Source organism: Talpa occidentalis, unplaced genomic scaffold, assembly GCF_014898055.3.
Source record: "Talpa occidentalis isolate TD23 unplaced genomic scaffold, MPIMG_talOcc4v2.1 talOcc4.7, whole genome shotgun sequence".
Classification (NCBI taxonomy): domain Eukaryota; kingdom Metazoa; phylum Chordata; class Mammalia; order Eulipotyphla; family Talpidae; genus Talpa; species Talpa occidentalis.
This window is the reverse complement of record NW_023605083.1, coordinates 98,380,507-98,399,069: the sequence shown is the minus strand read 5'-3', so window position 1 is coordinate 98,399,069 and position 18,563 is coordinate 98,380,507. Positions and strand designations below refer to the sequence as shown.

General features: G+C 35.5%; 1 protein-coding gene across 16 annotated transcripts in view; it reads right to left on the bottom strand.

The window, feature by feature from the left end:
- Positions 1 to 18,563, bottom strand: part of NCOR1 (nuclear receptor corepressor 1) — a 159,800-nt gene that overhangs the window by 77,934 nt on the left and 63,303 nt on the right. For 10 of the 16 annotated variants that reach the window (XM_054689594.1, XM_054689592.1, XM_054689593.1 and 7 more), the window contains 6 exons: positions 16,425 to 16,597; positions 15,384 to 15,474; positions 12,520 to 12,698; positions 11,960 to 12,014; positions 8,059 to 8,160; positions 1,478 to 1,605 (listed from right to left, as the gene is read on the bottom strand). In XM_054689594.1, the coding sequence (XP_054545569.1) occupies positions 1,478 to 1,605; positions 8,059 to 8,160; positions 11,960 to 12,014; positions 12,520 to 12,698; positions 15,384 to 15,474; positions 16,425 to 16,597 (728 nt within the window). The remainder of the gene's footprint in view (positions 1 to 1,477; positions 1,606 to 8,058; positions 8,161 to 11,959; positions 12,015 to 12,519; positions 12,699 to 15,383; positions 15,475 to 16,424; positions 16,598 to 18,563) is intronic. The other 6 variants (XM_037494491.2, XM_054689596.1, XM_037494495.2 and 3 more) reach the window with 1 other exon arrangement.

Here is an 18,563-nt window from a genome sequence, read left to right as displayed (position 1 = left end):
TGCTCTGGCTCTGGTGAATTCTCTCACCCTCCCGCGCTTCTGACTGTACTCAGTGCTTGTATAAATAAATTAATTAATTTTTAAAAACCCAGCATATCTGTTCATGAAGTTTCCTGTGTTCTGCCACTAACATTAACCACTAGTTCCTGCATAAAATGCTCCAAGTTATACAGAATCAACCTTGACCTCTTCTCAATCTCCCAACATACTTTATTGGTTCTGCTCATTTCTTTCAAATTTTTTCTTGTCTTAAAGGGTATTTGTGCCTTGCTTAATTTCTCCCATAAACTCACCAACTACTGAGAATAGTACATATATTATCTATTTTGCATCCTCTACAAAACTCATAGTTCACATCAGTACTGAATGACTGCTAAATGAATTAGATATAATAACTCCATATGAGTAGAACCACTGACCACATGGGAGTATAAATACCTGAACATCTGAAAGAAAAAAAAAAAAAACTTTTACAATAAGTATCTTCCTGAAGTATAGAATTAGAATGCCGTGAGTATCCAAATCTTTAAGAACTATGGCAAATGTTTCAGTTGCCACAAAGCTAGATAAACCTTCAAACTTTCCAAGACGACTGCAGAAACAACACAAGGAATTACATACTCTATGATTCTATTTATATGACATTCTAGATAAGTAAAACAGATTGGTAGTTGCCAGACATTGTAATGGGGAGAAGAAAACCACAAAGGAACCTTCTGGGATGATAGAAACATTCTACATCACAACAGTGGAAATGGTTACATGAGTACATATAACTTATCTGAATGTATTAACATATACATTTAACACTGGTAAATTTTATTTGACATAAACTACGCCTCAACAAAGCTGATCTTTGGAGGGAAAACAATCAATGCAGCTGCTAAGGCCCCTACCCTACTCTGCCCCAATATGCACACAAAGACATAAATAGTAGCTGTGTCTGAGAGGCAGAATCAGGTCAATTCATTATATTTTGTGTTCTTTTCCTGATTTTCTATATTGAACAAAATTACTTTTATAACCAGGAAAAAAAAAACAACAAAAACCACAAACAAGGAACTCTATTTTATATTATAAATAAAATGAATAAAACTGGAATATCAGGCATTATATAAAAAATCATTTGTCAGCATATTTACAAAGATGTACAATCCTGAGATTCAAAAACAAATCTGGAGGTATCTTCCAAATCAAAGATTAAATTATACTCTGTATCTCTTAGTGATAATTGTTTATTATTATAGTTTATCCTGTCTGAAAATTAATATCCCATGTCTGGCAAGTAAGTTCACTAATCCAAAAGCTATATTTACTAGAATATTCAAATCCTTAGTTATATTAATTAACTATGAGAGTCAAAGCACATATTCCACTGACTCTTTTTTTTTAATATGTTATAACACCAGTAGTTTCAAACTCCTTTTTTTAAAAAAACTAATATTTAATTATTCATATTGAACTCTATTTAACTCACTTAGAGTCTTCCTTCTCATCCTTATCTTCTTCATCTTTTTTTTCCTCTTCTTTTTTTTCTGTTTTTTCTGCTTTATCTTCTTCTTTTTCTTCTACTTTTTCTTCTTGTGAGGGCCGGGCAATTTGCTGCTAGAAGGAACCAACATTAGCAAAACTCAAAGGTAAAAGAAATAGCTCCTCAAGTTGTAATGATGAATTATAATATGGGAAAAATCTTTTAATGATTAATGTATTAATCAAGTATAGTGTAACTAGAGGCCATGTATTAGTCTAATGTTATTTACTGTTTATATGTATGGCTTAAGAAGTCACACACATACACATAAAAATTCTCAGTTTGGACCCATCAGAAATGAAAATGTTAAGATTTCACTTAGAAATCTGAAATCTCAAATTGGTTCTCTCTTTTATTATTTAATGATCACTTCAAATGTTTTCAAAATACTTTACCATTTTTCACAAAACCTGTGATACATTTCTTTCTCTTTTGGAGTTATAGATTGACTTCTCAAATACTCCCTAATAAGGCACAGATCTCATCACATGGGACATTATCCTTGCTATTATTTTTAGGATCTCAAAATGCATCTCAATGACTTTTATAGCAATATGATATTTTGCACTTGAAATACTTTAAGGTCATGCCCATTAAATTCCCCACAAGTGAAGCAGTGTCCTCATCACTCAGTGGGCACTACCTCACCTCCAAGATTCTGATATCAGAACATCTTCTCCCCATCACCACCACCCACGCCTCAATCATCCTACATTTTCACTGTTGCCAATCTTGCTTTACGTCCTCATCTTGAACTTTTATCCTTTTATTCTATGAAATTTTCACAGTCCATCAAGATCTATTCCACTGTGACCTTTTGATAAATCATTTTAATACCATGATTCTCTTTCTCACTTTATCTGACCGTCCCAATTTCTCATCCTTCCTAGCTCCCAGTTTCCTTTTCTTTTGAGTATTTATTATTACTACAGAAAACTAAGAAATCGAGAAGATTTTCGAATGTACACTCTCCAGCCACGACAAGGCATGCTTTATAATTGGAAGTTTTAACTTCATTCCGTCTGATTGGCTTACTAGTATACCACAGTAGTCACAAGAACCAATTCAAATGCCTATAACCTCACCCTACATACTTCCACAACTATAGCACCCATCTGTCATTCTGAATCAACAAGATCACATACCAACAACAAACTTGGCTCTTTGCTTTGCAAGTGAACTGCGTAACCCAGAAAATGGTTTAAAGTCCTAAGAAATGATGGGAAAGTATCAACTCAGTTGAAGGTATGAGATTTACTATTTCTTTATACTTGGACAATACATTTAATCTTATTTCCCTAATACTTTTCTACTTCTAATGTCAACCAACACTGAGGTAAGTATGTAATCCCAAACATTCCCTGCTGTTTCAAATCCAGGCAACAGCTGACTTCGAGTTCTTCCCTAGTGAGACGACCAAGAAGCAGTTGGAGCACCTGCTTAAGCCAGTCAATGGGAAGGAAAGAGCAGAACAGCTCTGGAGCAGAACCTCTTACTCATCTCCCAGTGGCACTCACACTGACTAGGTAGCAGCCAGGGGAGAAAGGGGCAGGGAGGCTAGAGAGTGCAGTCAGCAGCAATCAGAGTGTAATTGCTTTTATTTAAAGCATGTCTGTATCAAAAAGTGCCAATCCCCATTTTCTAGGATGGAGGTTACTAATTTATGTACCTCAACCCTGTTAGCAGGACTTATGGATTAGAAGTTGAGTAGAACAAAGGAAATTCTTCTAAAGGTACACTACTAGACATAGGCATTCCCAAGATAGCTTTTTATCAGGTTCCTCCCTTCTGAAGCCTTACATTTGAGTCAAAAAAAAAAAAAAAAGTTTTATTCTGTTAGGGAGTTTCTCATAACATGAAACATTTCATAATGATAAATGAAGGACAGGGTTAATTTCAGCAGGATCCTTTATGACAAGATCAATAATAGTTTCTGCTTATATTTATTAGTACTGTATCTAAATGTATATCTAACACACACATTCTGCTTATATTTGTTAAAATGCACAAATCTTTAGTGACAAATTAATTTCCATTCAGCAGACAATGATGCTGGTAATAAATGATATGACTAAATTTTTAAAGAATAAGCAGCTATGGTTAACTTAAAATGTACAAAGGGCAGAAAGAATGAAGAACTATTCAGCCACTGGGTGTTTTTGGTTAAAAAGCACTTCAGGCAACAGAAGTCTCTCCTGCCTATCTTATCAAAATTTATTAATAAGTAATGTCTTTAAACCACTTGAATTTGAGACTACTTACTTTCCTGAAGAGTAAAAGCTGTCAATCACCAAAAAATACCATCATGAAGGCAACAGAGGTAACAACTGCTACCATTTGGGAGGCACTCTCCTATGTGCCTGACACCACACTCCAAGGATTTTACACATATAAGTATCTCTCATGTTCACTCTGCAAGATGAATTTTACTGCCCCTACTCTCACCGTTCTGGAAACCAAGGTTCACCAAGTGAAGGAATAACATTTAGGGATACAAAGATACAAAAAGGCAAAGCATTCTTGGTTCTAAAGTTCTTTCCATTATATTCAATTTTTTAATCCTCCTAAAACATTCTTTCTACCTAGTGTCTACCAGTTTAGTCAGAAACTCTTGCAACTTCAAAGTTACTGTAATTACATAACCATATGCTTTCTAAATACTTTGGGGAATAAAAACTGATATATTTAAAGGAGAAGATGCTCTCAACATAAAAAAGCACAAATTCTTATGAAAAATAATCAAATACTTGGAAATGAAGAATGTGGTTTCAAAACAATGACTTGCTTTATTGTAGATTGCTAGCAGATATTATAGTAGTACTATCTAATAGTGACAGGTTTATTATTGTAAGCTTATGCTGGGGGAAGAAAGAACAAATGCTAACAAAAATGTACACAGAATCAAATTACTTCTTGGCATGTTATTTCTAATTGTAGCTCCCAGCTTCTAATGCTGAAGAGTAGTTTTTAGCTTCCAATCTTTGAGGTGTATTCATGGCTTGAACTAAAATTTATAAATAACCACACTCACTCTCATAATGTGACACTAATGAGTTGAACTATAAAATTAGTTTGGGCAGTAACAGAATTTTGAAAGAAGAGTTAAGACTTTTGTCAACAACAATCTTTGAACACAATTTCAACAAAATATGATTATCTGTCCCATTTCCCTATGATTAAAACTCATTTTCAGAGTAAGAAATAAGCAGTACCATTTATGGGAACAAATTAAAAATCACAAATTTAGAATATCTCAGTCAACAGTATATATCTGAATAAAACTTACTCTCCATGAGTAAGAGATTGGAGGGGAAGTAAATAAATTAAAATTGAAAGTACTGAACATAAACTTCAGAAGAACCCTACAAAGTCTTGAAATGAATACACCATAATCCCTCTAGATTACCTGGGTAAGTCCTACTGATTCAAACTTGATTGGATAATAAAGCAGTAAAGTGATTTTCAAATTAGTTGGATCTCTATATCTACCAGGGTAAAATCCAAAGGGTTGACACACAGATTTAAAAATTCTTAACTTGTAACTAGACTCTTTAAGTCTTTAGGAAATTTCTTCTATACAGCAAATTCTTTATCTTCCAGCCAGATCTTTTCCCTAAATGCTACTTACATATCTAACTACCCATTTTACATCTCCATTTAGACATCTAAGAGGTGTCTGAAATTCAGCATATCCCAATTTGCAAGTTAATTCTGTCTCTCCTTCAGTCATGCCTATCACCAGCCAAATAAATAACTCCACCAGCCAAAACTTCAGTTATCTTTGATGACTGTTCTTGATTCCTGCCAACTACCCCCCAATCAATTCATCAACAAAACCAGTTAGTCTTACCTTCAAAACCATACACAGAAATTGACCATTTCTTCCTACCTGCCCCACTACAGCCTAGGCCAAGCCAATGGGATTATTAAAATAACCTCCTAACTGGTTGTTTCACTGGGAATTTGGGAAAGGAGGAAGTTAAATGATGCCCATCAACTTTAAAACGAAGTAAGATCCTTTTGCTCTGAGAAACAACCAGATAAATACAAAATCAGATAAAAAACTCAAGGTAATAACTTAAAAGTTAATGTGGGGTCTCCCCTGGTGGCGCATGCGGTTGAGCGCAGCGCTGTGAAGCTGTTTGCAGCCTCTGCAGTGCCGGTTCAATCCCGGCCAGCCAGCGAGGGTCCTACATGGTGCAGCAGACATCTCCTGTCGCGCCTGCTGCTCCCCTCAGCAGTGTATTTTGTCAGTCAGCCTGTTCTGTTCCCTACTCTGTCTCTGGTGAATTCTCTCACCCTCCCGTGACTCTGGCCTGTACCCTGGCTCCTGTATAAATAAATAAAAAAAAGCTTTAAAAAAATAAACAAATAAACATAAAAGCTAATGTGGTCAGGACTAGATTGTTGGCAACTGAATTTACCTGGTGGCTGGCATACTAAGGATCAGGTGAAGATGAGCGTGCATATGGAAAACCTCACTTCTATAAATATACTCTGGGACATGCTAACAGTGGTAGTGCATGAAATGTTCAGAAGAAAACACTAACATGACTGGAAATTAGCAAGGGCAAATATGCCAAAAAGAGGAGTGAAATGGTGTCCCAGATAACATTTGTACAGAAAAGCAATGTTTCAGAGTAACAGATACTCCCTGTCACACCAAACATCCCATTAAAGCTCTCTTCTCTGCCATCACAAGCAGCAGATTGCTAATCTGGCAAAGGTGAAGTATAATAGGTTATCCTCTAGTATCATCTGGCATTGAAAAATGTTTAAGATAAACAATTTCTAAAAATAAAAGTGAATATGGTTTTGTAATTAGGAATAAAGCTATTATTAAAAATTTATAATTGAAACTTGTTCAAAATATTAACAGGTTCTAACATCTGTAGTTAAACAACCTTGACTCTATTTTCTCTCTGGGAAGCAGAGGAAAAGGTCCTGGATCCTTTGGTGGAAGGATCCTTACTACCAACATTCAATTTTCTCCCCTTCAGTTAGCAAATCTTTATGGACTGCTACAATCATCTCTTTGTCTCTAGAGGATCATTTCCATCAGCTTATAAGCATGCTCTTTTTCTCCCTTCTGATCCTCATAAGCCCACCACCCAATGCTCTTTTCTCTTTTCTAAACAAATCATACACACAAGGGCACACTTGTACTATTGCCACTTACTCGCTTCAGCTCATTATAATCTTATTTCTGGTCTCCTCACCAATGTACTGAAAGTGCATGTTAGGTCACTTCACCTTATGCAATCACTAACAGCATTTTATAAAATTAACTCATGAAACACCTCCTACACATTTTTTGACCAGGAAATACTGTTTCTTAAGACAACGTCATCAAATCTTGTGAGACAGTAATGTTCTGTAGGAAATAATGACCCAGAAAACACAAAAAAGGGTTAAGACTATGAATAATGATAGAAGTATGTCAAAGAACCTGTATTTGGTGGCCAAGACACCTCGGGAAGAAAGGAAGGCTGTGTGGGAAAAACAAAAGAGCTTAGGGAATGCTAATAAGCTGTCATCAGCTTTCAGAGTCCATGCATGCAATTCCATATTGACTTACATCTGGGTATGGAATGGAATGGGCAATGGCATTACACAGCATCCTCTGGGAAAACATACATGAACTATGACAGCTGCTGATAAGCTATTTTGGGGGAAAACAACTTTGAAAGCACTGAAATGCAACTGAAAACATACTGTATTGTGTTTAAAAGCTATTCTTTTAGGTCAAGTGTTTTTAAAAATTAAACTAAATTCCAAAAATGAAGTTAATCTTAAACAAAATTAGACCCCAGATACTTCAGTAAACAATCCCCTTATTTCTCTCCCTTATCCTACATGACTCCTTCTTGGATAAATGGACTGGTAATGATGGCATATTAAGGTCTTAAGGGTATCACATTTAATCACATTATTATTGTTAACATTGAAAAGCACAATTTAGGTGACAGAAGTGTAAAACTTTTCTCATTAATTTTACTACACTAGAAAAAAATATAGCCAAAATAGAAGCTATAAAGCATTACATATAAAAACTTCAAAATAATCATAACAAGTTCGTAATACCCTAATTAATGTAATAGAAATGGCAATCCCTAAAGTACACATTAAGTACAGAGCTCCTTTTTATTTTTAATATCCAAAAGGGCAGGTTTATTATAAAAGGGAGAGAAGATAAAGGACACTTGCATAAACAAAAGGGAGAGAAAGGGCATCCCCGAAAGGGACAGGTTTGCTAAGAGAGAGGCCTGCATGGTCACTGACAGGCGGCCTTAAAGAGAGCTGCCTCTGCTATAGGAAGTCAGTGCAGTACTGCCAGTGCCTGGTACAGGTCACGGGCAGGCAGAAGGACTGCTGCCCTGCGGAGGGACAGAAAGTTGGCAAAAATAAGCACCAGCACAGGCACAGGTGGACAGAAGGACTGCTGCCCAAAGCTCCTATTATATCATTTTTCATTTTCATATCCTCACCAATCCTGAAATAACTTTCCATACAATAATGAAACACACCTGGTTTCTTCCTCGGCGTTTTCCGTAATTCCTTCTCACTAAGGCTTTATAATTCTCATTTTTCTTGGTTAAATAATAATATAAAACACAATCAGGGACACTCTGTAAAGAAAAACATTTTATTGAGGATCCAATGAAACAAAAAAATTTAAAAACCATGTTATCGCTTTCAAGGAAAATTTCTGGTAAAATTTTTTTTTTTCTAGTATAAATTTAAGAGAAATGCATATGGTAAGCATTTTACGGCATATCTAGGCTCAAAAATAAATACATTACATCTACTATATTAATGGATGATTATAGCTGTCCTAATCCAAATTATGTAAAAGATACATTCAGTAACCAGTAACTAGATTTCCTGACTCTATACACATAAATATTTCAAAATGTCTCTTCAAATATTTTGCTCAAAACACTAAATCCATTGTGAAAAAAATTCAGGGAAAATCAGTATTGTGATATTTTAATAAGAAATTTAATGAGGCTCAAAAGCACTGTTTTCAGAGAAATATAATTATCAGGTCATTTTTTATTTACATGAAAACTAGTCTGAGTTCTATACTTAAGATGTGCTAACATATAACTGTAATATATTAGCCACATGAAGGTCCTTTCTGTATTAAGCCCTTTGCAAAAAAAATAAACAAAAACTATTCTAACTACTTCTATGTATTAGAGTACAAAAATTTCAAAACAAAACCAAAAGTATTTCCCCAAAAAATCAGGATCAAAACATGGACATCCATTGTCACCACTACTATTCAATATAGTATTGAAAGGCCAAGCCAGAGCAATTAGACAAGAAAAAGACATAACGGGAATCCAAGCCAGAAAAAAAGTGAAGCTATCACTATTTGCATATGACATATATAGAAAATCCAGAAGACTTCACAAAAAAACTAGAAATAATAAATGAATATAGTAAAGTGGCAGAACACAAAACCAACACACAAAAATCAGCTGCATTCACATACACTAACAATGAATTAGAAGACAGTTGATGAAACAATTCCATTTAAAGTTGTCCATAAAAAAATGAAAAACCTAGGAATAAATTTAACAAATGAAGCAAATGAATTATCCAATAAAACCTGTTAAGATGCTATATAAGGAAGCAAAAGAAGACAAAGAAATGGAAAGATATCCTGTGCTCATGGATTGGAAAAATATACATCATTAAAATGGCCACAATACCTAAAGCAATTTACAGATTCAATGCAATACCTATCAAAATCTCAGTGACATTCTTCAAAGAAACAGAACATCAATCACAAAATTTGTATGGAACCACAAAGGTCCCAAATCGCCAAAGCAATCCTGAGAGAAAAGAAGAAAATGAAGGTATCATGGCCCTGACTTCAAAGTGATATTGATCAAAACTCTATGGTATTGGAATAAAGCCAGAAATACAGACCAAAGGCGCATTACAGAGCCCAGAAATAAACCCACACAAGGGCCTCCCCGGTGGCGCAGCGGTTGAGCGCTGGGTTGCGAAGCTGCCCGCGGCCTCTGCGGCGCCGGTTCGATCTCCGGCTGCTCCCCGGCCACTGGAGGAGGGTCACACATGGCGCGCAGACCTCTCCTGCCGCCCACTGCTCCCCTCAGCAGTGTACTTCGGTCTTTCTGCCTGATCTGCTCCCCGCTCTGGCTCTGGTGAATTCTCTCACCCTCCCGCGCTTCTGACTGTACCCAGTGCATGTATAAACAAAACAAACAAACAAACCAGCAAACAAATAAATAAAGCATGCCTCTATAAAAAAAAAAAAATAAAATAAACCCACACAAATATGGATAGTTAATCTTTGACTTAGGAACCACGATCATATACTGGAAAAAAGAAAGCCTCTTTCAATGGCACTGGGAACACTACATATTGAGGCCATAAAATACATTAAAACAAAACTTAGGTGACACACTCCTGGACAAAAATAAACAAATGGTATAATATCAAACTAAAAATGTACCTGAAAAGAAATCACAAAAATAAAAAAGCAACCTATAGACTAGAGAAAATATTTGCAAGCCACATATCTGACAAGAGGGTAATCCCAAAATAATTAAAGAACTCATGCAATTCACAACAAAAACAGCCCAATCATAAAATGGGGAAAGACCTAAACAAACAGTTCTCCAAAGAAAACAGTCAGATGGCCCTACAGGCACATAAAAAAATGCAAATCAAAACCATAGTAAGATATCACTTCACCTGTGTGAAAATGGCTTAGATCAAAAAGACTAGAAACAATGTGAGTAAAGATTGAAAAAGGAACACTCATCCATTGTTGGTGGGAATGTAATTTGGTGTAGCCTTTATGGTAAATGGTGTGAGATCGAACAAAAAACCTAAAAACTGAAATACTATATGATCCAGCAATAACCAAAACATTAATGTGAAAAGATTTATTACTACCATGTTCATTAAAGCATTATTCACAATAGTCAAGACATGGAACCAATCTAAAAGCCCATCAAGAGATGACGATAAAAAAATTGTGAAATATAAAAAGAGACAATAACAAAAACAAAGAGAAACCCCACCAACTGGGAGAAAATTTTTGCACCCAACACTAATGATAAAGGACTGATCACAAAAATCTGCAAAGAGCTGATGAGACTCAACAACAACAAAGAAAAGAATCCAGTCAAAAAATGGACAGAGGAACTAAAAAGAAACTTCTCTGAAGAGGAAATGCGAATGGCCAACAGGCATATGAAAAAATGTTCAACATCACTTGCAATCAGGGAAATGCAAATCAAAACTACCATGAGATACCATCTTACACCAGTGAGAATGGCACATATTAAAAAAACTAGCAACAACAAATGTTGGCGAGGGTGTGGAGAAAAAGGAACTCTTCTGCACTGTTGGTGGGAGTGCAAACTGGTCCAACCACTATGGAGAGCTGTGTGGAGATTTCTGGACCTACTAAACATAGAGCTTCCACAGGATCCAGCAATTCCACTCCTAGGTATTTACCCAAAGGACACAGAAACATCAATTCCAAAGAACACCTGCACCCCTATGTTTATAGCAGCACTGTTTACAATAGCTAAGCTTTGGAAACAGCCCAAATGCCCAAAAATAGATGACTGGATCAAGAAGATGTGGTACATATATACCATGGAATATTACTCAGCATTCAAAAAAGATAAACACATGCAATTTGCAGCAACATGGATGACGCTGGAAGGGATCATGCTCAGTGGAATAAGCCAAAAAGAAAAAGAAAAATACCGGATGGTCTCACTCATAGCAGGGATCTAGAAAACTTAAATAAGGGACCAGGAAAATGAATAACTATAAGAAAGTGAAAATCAAAATCAACAAAAACTATGAACCAGAGACACTTTTTGGGGGGTGGGGGCGGGAGGGGAGGGATTGGGGTCAGAATGGGGGGATTGCAATTGTATGGGGAATATAAAAATAAAATTTATTAATTAAAAAAAAAATTGTGAAATATATACTCATGGTAATACTATTCAGTTATTAAAAGAGATGAAACAGTGCCCTTTGGGACAAAAGGGATGGATGTTGTGATTATGCTAAATAAGTCAGAAAGTGAAAGAAAATCATCGATGGTCCCACTCATTTGTGGAACATAAAAAAATAAACCAGCAAAACAAGAATAGTTCTTAGAGTATATTAATAAATATACTGGAAAACAGAAAATGGGGGAGAGGGAGAGAATACAGGGGAGAGGAGATGACAGGGTTGTGAAACTGGAGCTTTGGTAGAGTGTGGCACATTTACATATGGAGGTATGAAGTTGTACTCCCAAAAATATAGTTATGTAAACTAGTGGCAAGTCAATAAAACTAAAAAAGAGAAAGCTGCAGAAGAAAGAGAATTTCAAGCAGAAACTCTGATAAACCCATAAACATTCTGAATGCAATTTCTTACCTTCCTTTCCAAGTAGGATGCAATCAGTCCAAAGTTTTTTGGATGCTGGATAAACCTGAATTTAAAACAACAACAAAAAAATAACTTAAAACCTTATTAAGAAGTAAAAAGAAAAATCTGTGAATAGAAATATTATGCACAGACTAATTCCCAATGATTTCTAAATGTCACCGAGGAACAACTGCAGAATCACTGGAGGTTTGTTAAGGGCAGATTCCGAGCACCTTCACCAGAGACTAGCTGGAATGGTGGATGGTAGAGCACAGAAATCTGCACTGTCCAAAGAGCTCCCTCACATGAACTGGACATCCACTCAAGTTTGGGTACCACTCTTGACCATGATTCTATAAATCCCAGTTCTTATCTGTTACCTATATTGCCACCTATAAGCTTATGGAAAGGTCATATCAAATCTGTATTCCATACTTTTGACAGTATCCTATCAAATGCCAAAACAAGGCTAAGTTTTGGGGTAAGCAATTCAATTTACAAGTAAATGCCACGACTTCATACTGACTTATATAAGCTTCTATGAGAACATAATTTAAAATTTAAATTACTTGTCCTTAAAGATTTCCTTCTCGTGGTCAGTCCAAACATTCATAAACTGCCTATCTTTATAAACCTTCATGGGATCTTCCATAAGTCCATTCATGTTAATGAATTTGACCCGTCTCTGTTCCGCATCAAACATCATAGGTGGGATCACAGAGAGCTGCCGCATTTGTTTCTCATTATTCTGCAAACAAAGAAATAGAATTTCTTAGACAGATATTTGAAGAGGGCCCACAGACCAACTGTCTTAATATACACTAAAAAAGCAAATATGGAGCCTCCCTGGTGGTGCAGGGGTTAAAGACAGCGCTATCAAGCTAGTGCCAGCCACTGCCAGCCAGCCAGGGAGCAATCCACATGGCATAGCAGACCTCTCCTGTCTTGCCCATTGCTCCCCTCAGCAGTGTATATCAGTACATCTGCCCCCCACCCTTTCTGGTGAATCCTCTCATTCCCCTGCACTTCTGGCTTACACCCCAGTTCTTGTATGCATAAATCAATCTTAAAAAAAAAATTAAAAAGCAACTTTGTAGCTAAATGACAATAGTAATATATAACAAAACATCTAACATATAGTAATTACTCATATATCAAGTAAATATCTATTTTTTAAAAGATTTACTTATTCATGCATACAAGAACCGGGGTACAGGCCAGATGTGTGGCAGGGTGAGAGGATTCACCAGGGACAGAGCGGGAAAAAGAACAGGTAGACTGACTGAAATACACTACTGAGGGGAGCAGCAGGCGAGACAGGAGAGGTCCGCTATGCCATGTGGGTATCTCCCTGGTCGGATGGGATCGAACCGGTGCTGCAGAGGCTGTGGACAGCTTCACAGAGCTGCACTCAACAGCCTGCGCCACCAGGGAGGCCCTCAAATAACTATCTATTGAATGAATTAAGGTGGACAGAATATGCATGTATTTAATAATCCACTACAATTTGAGAAAAACTCACTACTTAACTGAAGCTGATACTTTAGATAATGGAATTTTAGAACTAAAAGACACAAAGTAATGTCAAGACCATTGAAGCCGTGACTTTAAAAAAGTATATAGGGGCCTCTCTGGTGGTGCAAGGGGTTAAGACGCAACCTATGAAGCTATCTGCAGCCACTGTAGCATGAGTTTGATCCCTGGCCAGGGAGCTACCCACATAACATAGCAGACCTCTCCTGACTCGCCCGCTGCTCCCCTCAGCAGTGTATTTTAGTCAATCTGCCTGTTCTGTTCCCTGCTCTGTCTCTGGTGAATCCTCTCACCCCCCCCCCATGTCTGGCCTGTAACCCAGTTTTTGTATGCATAAATAATTCTTTAAGTATATAATTAAATGCTACAAAGGATTAACATTTTAGAAAAATAGGCAAATTTTAAATTAACTAAACTCACTTTAGCATTAAATATTTCTTGCTAACATATTCTTTCCATTAAAAATTTAACACTATTAGCTTTAGAATTTCAACTAGAACTTTATTTCATCTATGTAATTAATTTTTCCCTAAGCTTGATTTAGGAAGCTTGTAAACACAAACTTGCATGCATTTTTTTTTTTTACCAAAATTACAAGCATTTAATCAAATATAAGGCTAGGCTTTTTCCTAAAACTTAGATATGGACTTACAGACAAGTTTTTACAAAGTCTTTAATTTTAAGGAGTACTCTCAATCCTCCTGAACACCAAAGTCTGGTTTAGACAAACACTAGCTTGAAATCACATCAACTGACACTAGTTTTGGATGCTTAGAGATGCCCCTTAATGGAATGAGCCAAAAAGCAAGCAAAGAAATTTAACAGAGTTTTAGTATTCATTGCATGGATTATGATCACAAATTCTGAATTATATAGCAATATAATAAATGTCTGTGATTATTACTTAAGGGGGTCACCACATTCAAATAAGATCTTCGAAATTTAGAGATTTTTAAAACATCGTATTATAAAATCAAAACTGGCAAAATCCAATAGATAGTGAATGGCGTTGAGACCAATCTTAAGAGATAGTTTGAACATAGCTAAGAAGATTCAGTGTTAGGGACTGAAATTTATTCTTTTATTAATACATAATTTCTCTCTCCCAAGCTCATCTAGGTAGAAACCACCTTTGGAGTTCCCACCAGCACCTCAGATCCACAACTGAACATACAAACAACTGCAAAATACATGTTCCCTTTGCTATTTTATGCAATGTCACCACTAGCTCAGTCCTCTAAAGAAGAAACCAGGCAAACATTGCCATTTCTCTTCTTTCTCATCCAGTTAATCCATTCACCTTGTCTTCTCCACTGCACTTTCTATTAAGCTCTCTTCTACATCCCTACCACTAATGCCCTGACTCAAGTCCTTATTTTCACCCTAACAAGCTCCTTACTTCTTCAAAGGCCTTCCTGTTACCAAAGCCATCTCTGTGAAATCTTTGTAAAATGCAAATATGATCATGTGACTGCCTTGTTTAAAATTTTCAATGGTTGGTTGCAGTCCTTGGAACAATCCAAACTCTTTATATTCCCTTGCTTATATAAAAATAAACCCTCCCTGGTGTCGCAGGGGTTAAAATCTTAGGGCTATCAAGCTATCGCCATCCACAGCAGCGTGAGTTCCATCCCTGGCCAGAGAGCTAACCCCAGGGCACAGCAGACCTCTCCTATCTCACCCACTGTTCCCGTCAGCAGTGTATATCAGTAGAACCACCTGTTCTGCTCCCCACTCTGTCTCTGGTGAATCCTCTCATCCCCCACACCTCTAGCCTTTACCCCAGTTCTTATATGCATAAATAAATCTTTTTTAAAAAACCCTTAGTTCCTAGGATATGAGGCTAAAATGCCTGAATAAATAATAAATTAACTTGAATTAAATCAGTTAATTTTCTTACCTCCTGCTCAGAAAGCCCATCAATAATTTCAGAAATTTCATGCTCACTCCTAGCAATGGTGGCTGAAAGACCAGCTCCCCTCTGCCCAACTCTAAATATGAAAGAGAAATTATAAATATATTAAAGTCTTTAGTAAAGGAGCATACCAATTAAATTATTCTTATAAACATTATTTTTCTGAATGGAACTTTTTTACCAAACTAGATGTCAGGAAAAACAAAACAAAACAACTGAAAATGCTATTGAGTAGATACTTTTCAGCAATATAATTTTATTATTTATTATTAGTTATTATTTAAATGCTGAGTTAAAAGTTACATGTCAAAATTTAAATGGCGTAAGTACTTATATGAAATTTCTAGAAAACCACTTAATAGTGCCATTTCCATTTCAAATAAAGCAGCCTTTTGTCTGCCTTCCAGAGAATAAGGTTGCAGGCTTAGAAAAACATAAACCTTTTTAAACAGAAGGGGAAAAACATAACTATTATCCTCTCACAAAAATCTTAACAGTGATTAAAAGGGCTTATAGGACTCTTACATGAGAGAGTGGAGAAGAAAACTAAGGCTTTTAAAACTAAAACTGAAGAAAACTAAAGCTTTTGAAATGCTTATGAATGACAGAGTGGAGAAGAAAACTAAAGCTGTTCTCTAAAAGTAAAAACAAATCAAAAACTATCTACTAACATCAAAGGATTTCTTAACTAGCAATCAATTTAGTACTGTTTGATTATTTGGTGATGAAAAACTAAAAGATATTGAGGTCTATTTTTATTAATTATAATTTCCAAAGAAATAGATATTTTTCAAGAATTAAAGAATTAATTTTGAAATGTTCACTTAAATTTAGATTCAACAGTATGATTAAATCTAAAAGTACTAAATTCACAAAAATAGTATTTGTTGATTGATAATCAAATTTTACATTCAAAATAAAAATTCCTTATGAATTGTCTTAATCTTCAGGTAATAAAAAGTATTGTGAAAGAGCAAGTGTGACTGAAAAGAAAACTGCATAGTCATTAAATATCAAACTATTTACCGTTGAAATCTTTCTTGCTGTTCTCTTTGCTTTCGAATTTCTGGAAACTGCTTTTCATAGTACTCCCTTGTTTTGCTTTCTTTAGCTTTCCTCCGAGGATTATTTTCTATTCTGTCCACTTTTTTCTCCCATGCCTCCATGAGCTGATCATAACGTTGGCAGATTTTTTGTTCCTATTAAATACCCGTGCAAATCAATAATTAAACTAAAACGTGATTTTGACAAACCTAATAAAGTATAATAGTCAAGTCAAGTCAGAAGTACATTTGGCTTATGACTCAATTGTGAATGAAAAGCTGTCCTTTATCTTAAAAGGAGCTCCTGTTTCCTATGAAAGATCAACATACAGAGTATATTTTAGCTGGGATCTTTTAGTTCACCTTAAGACTATACAAAGTAATTAATTAATGAACTACTACTAGCAACTGACAATCATTGTTTTTCTGATAACAATGTCATTATTCAAAAAAATGGAAAATTAAAAATAGAAACATGTAAATAGTTTATATTCCAATCACCTATAGGGAACAGTACTAACATTTTGTTGTTACTTTTCAATCTATCAGAGAAAACACACTTTAACAGTTGGGGTTTCAGTTACTTGCAAATTTTTTGCTATAATAAGTAATGCTATATAAACAAACATTTTTGACAGTGTGAGAAAGGCAGAAACTGGTTGTATTTTATGATTAAAAAGAAGTCCAGTTAAAACACATTAAACGTAATTAACATCTTTAGAGAAGTCAATCAAGTACGATCCTATTTTTTAAATACATATGAAAAATACAGAAGAACCCCTCCACATGTGCACAGAACTGTGTACATAGCTAATGACACACAGAAAATGGTGTGGAAGGACTAATGAAAGACTGTTAACATTGGTCATCTCAGAAATTGGCATTAGAGAAGAGAGCAGTATCTTCCTCACACTCAATACCAACCCTCTACCCCCTACTTCCTAATCATTCTTTTCAACTCCTATATGTTTTTTATATCTTTCACTTTTTCTCCATCTCTACAGTTACATCCTCAGTCCAGGTCAATATCACCCTTACCTAGATTAAACTAACTCCTAAATGTCTCCCAAGCATTCTCAATGTTGTGGCCAGATACAAATTCTTAAAATACAAATGTGAACATTTCACTTCCTTAAACACTTAAGAGACTCTTGGAATCCAATTCAAAGTCTCCTATGTGGCCTACAGGGTTATGGTACCTCCAGGTCCTGACTTCCTTCCGTAGCCTCATCATCTCTCACTATACTCCCAAGTCAATCTAAACTAAGTGTCTTTGAACCAGTCACACTCCCTCCACCTCCTAGTCCTTCACTTATGCTGCTACTTCTGTCTGTTCAATTTTCCTGACAATTAGTTTTCCTGGGCAAGTGTCCCTTCATGATTCACGTATGCATAATTACTATCCCTCTTACAGCGTTCACAATCCTTTGCCACACTATGCATCAATACTGTAACTACCTGATGATTGATGTGCCCTCATACCCACACCTTAGGCTTTCTAAAGGCTAAAACCATATGGTTATCTTGCTCACCTTTGTAGAAGAATACATGGTACAGGGTAAACAGCCAATAAATGATCATTAAACAAATTGTTAAACACTTAAATTATAGACAAATATTCTGTGAAGCCCCAAAACAAAATCTGTGCTTCTGTGTTTACATGACCAGACAGCAAATTTAGCAATTACCACAATTACAACACAATCAAAGAACAGGAAAAAATACTTCAGCTACTTTCTTATTTAATATTTGTCTGTTATTTGCACACACACACAAAATTTTAAAATGTCAAGACCAGCAATTTAAGATGTCTGAAGGACTAGACCAGCAAGTTAAGACAACAGAAGTTGTATATACCAAATAAAAATTGCTGATTCAAACTTCATTAAATTGTCAAATCATTAAATATAAGGTACAAAGTTCACTTCTGATGTGAATAACATCATTTACTTACTAAATAAGTGAATTTAAATGAATCAACAGTTTGTCTAAAATTAGTATGAACATTTTATGAAAATAAGAACACTGGCATTAAATTTTTTGTAACTTAATTCTCAAGAAGATTATCACCATAAAACTTCTGGACTGCAAATTATACAATAAAATGAAAAACTATTTGAAT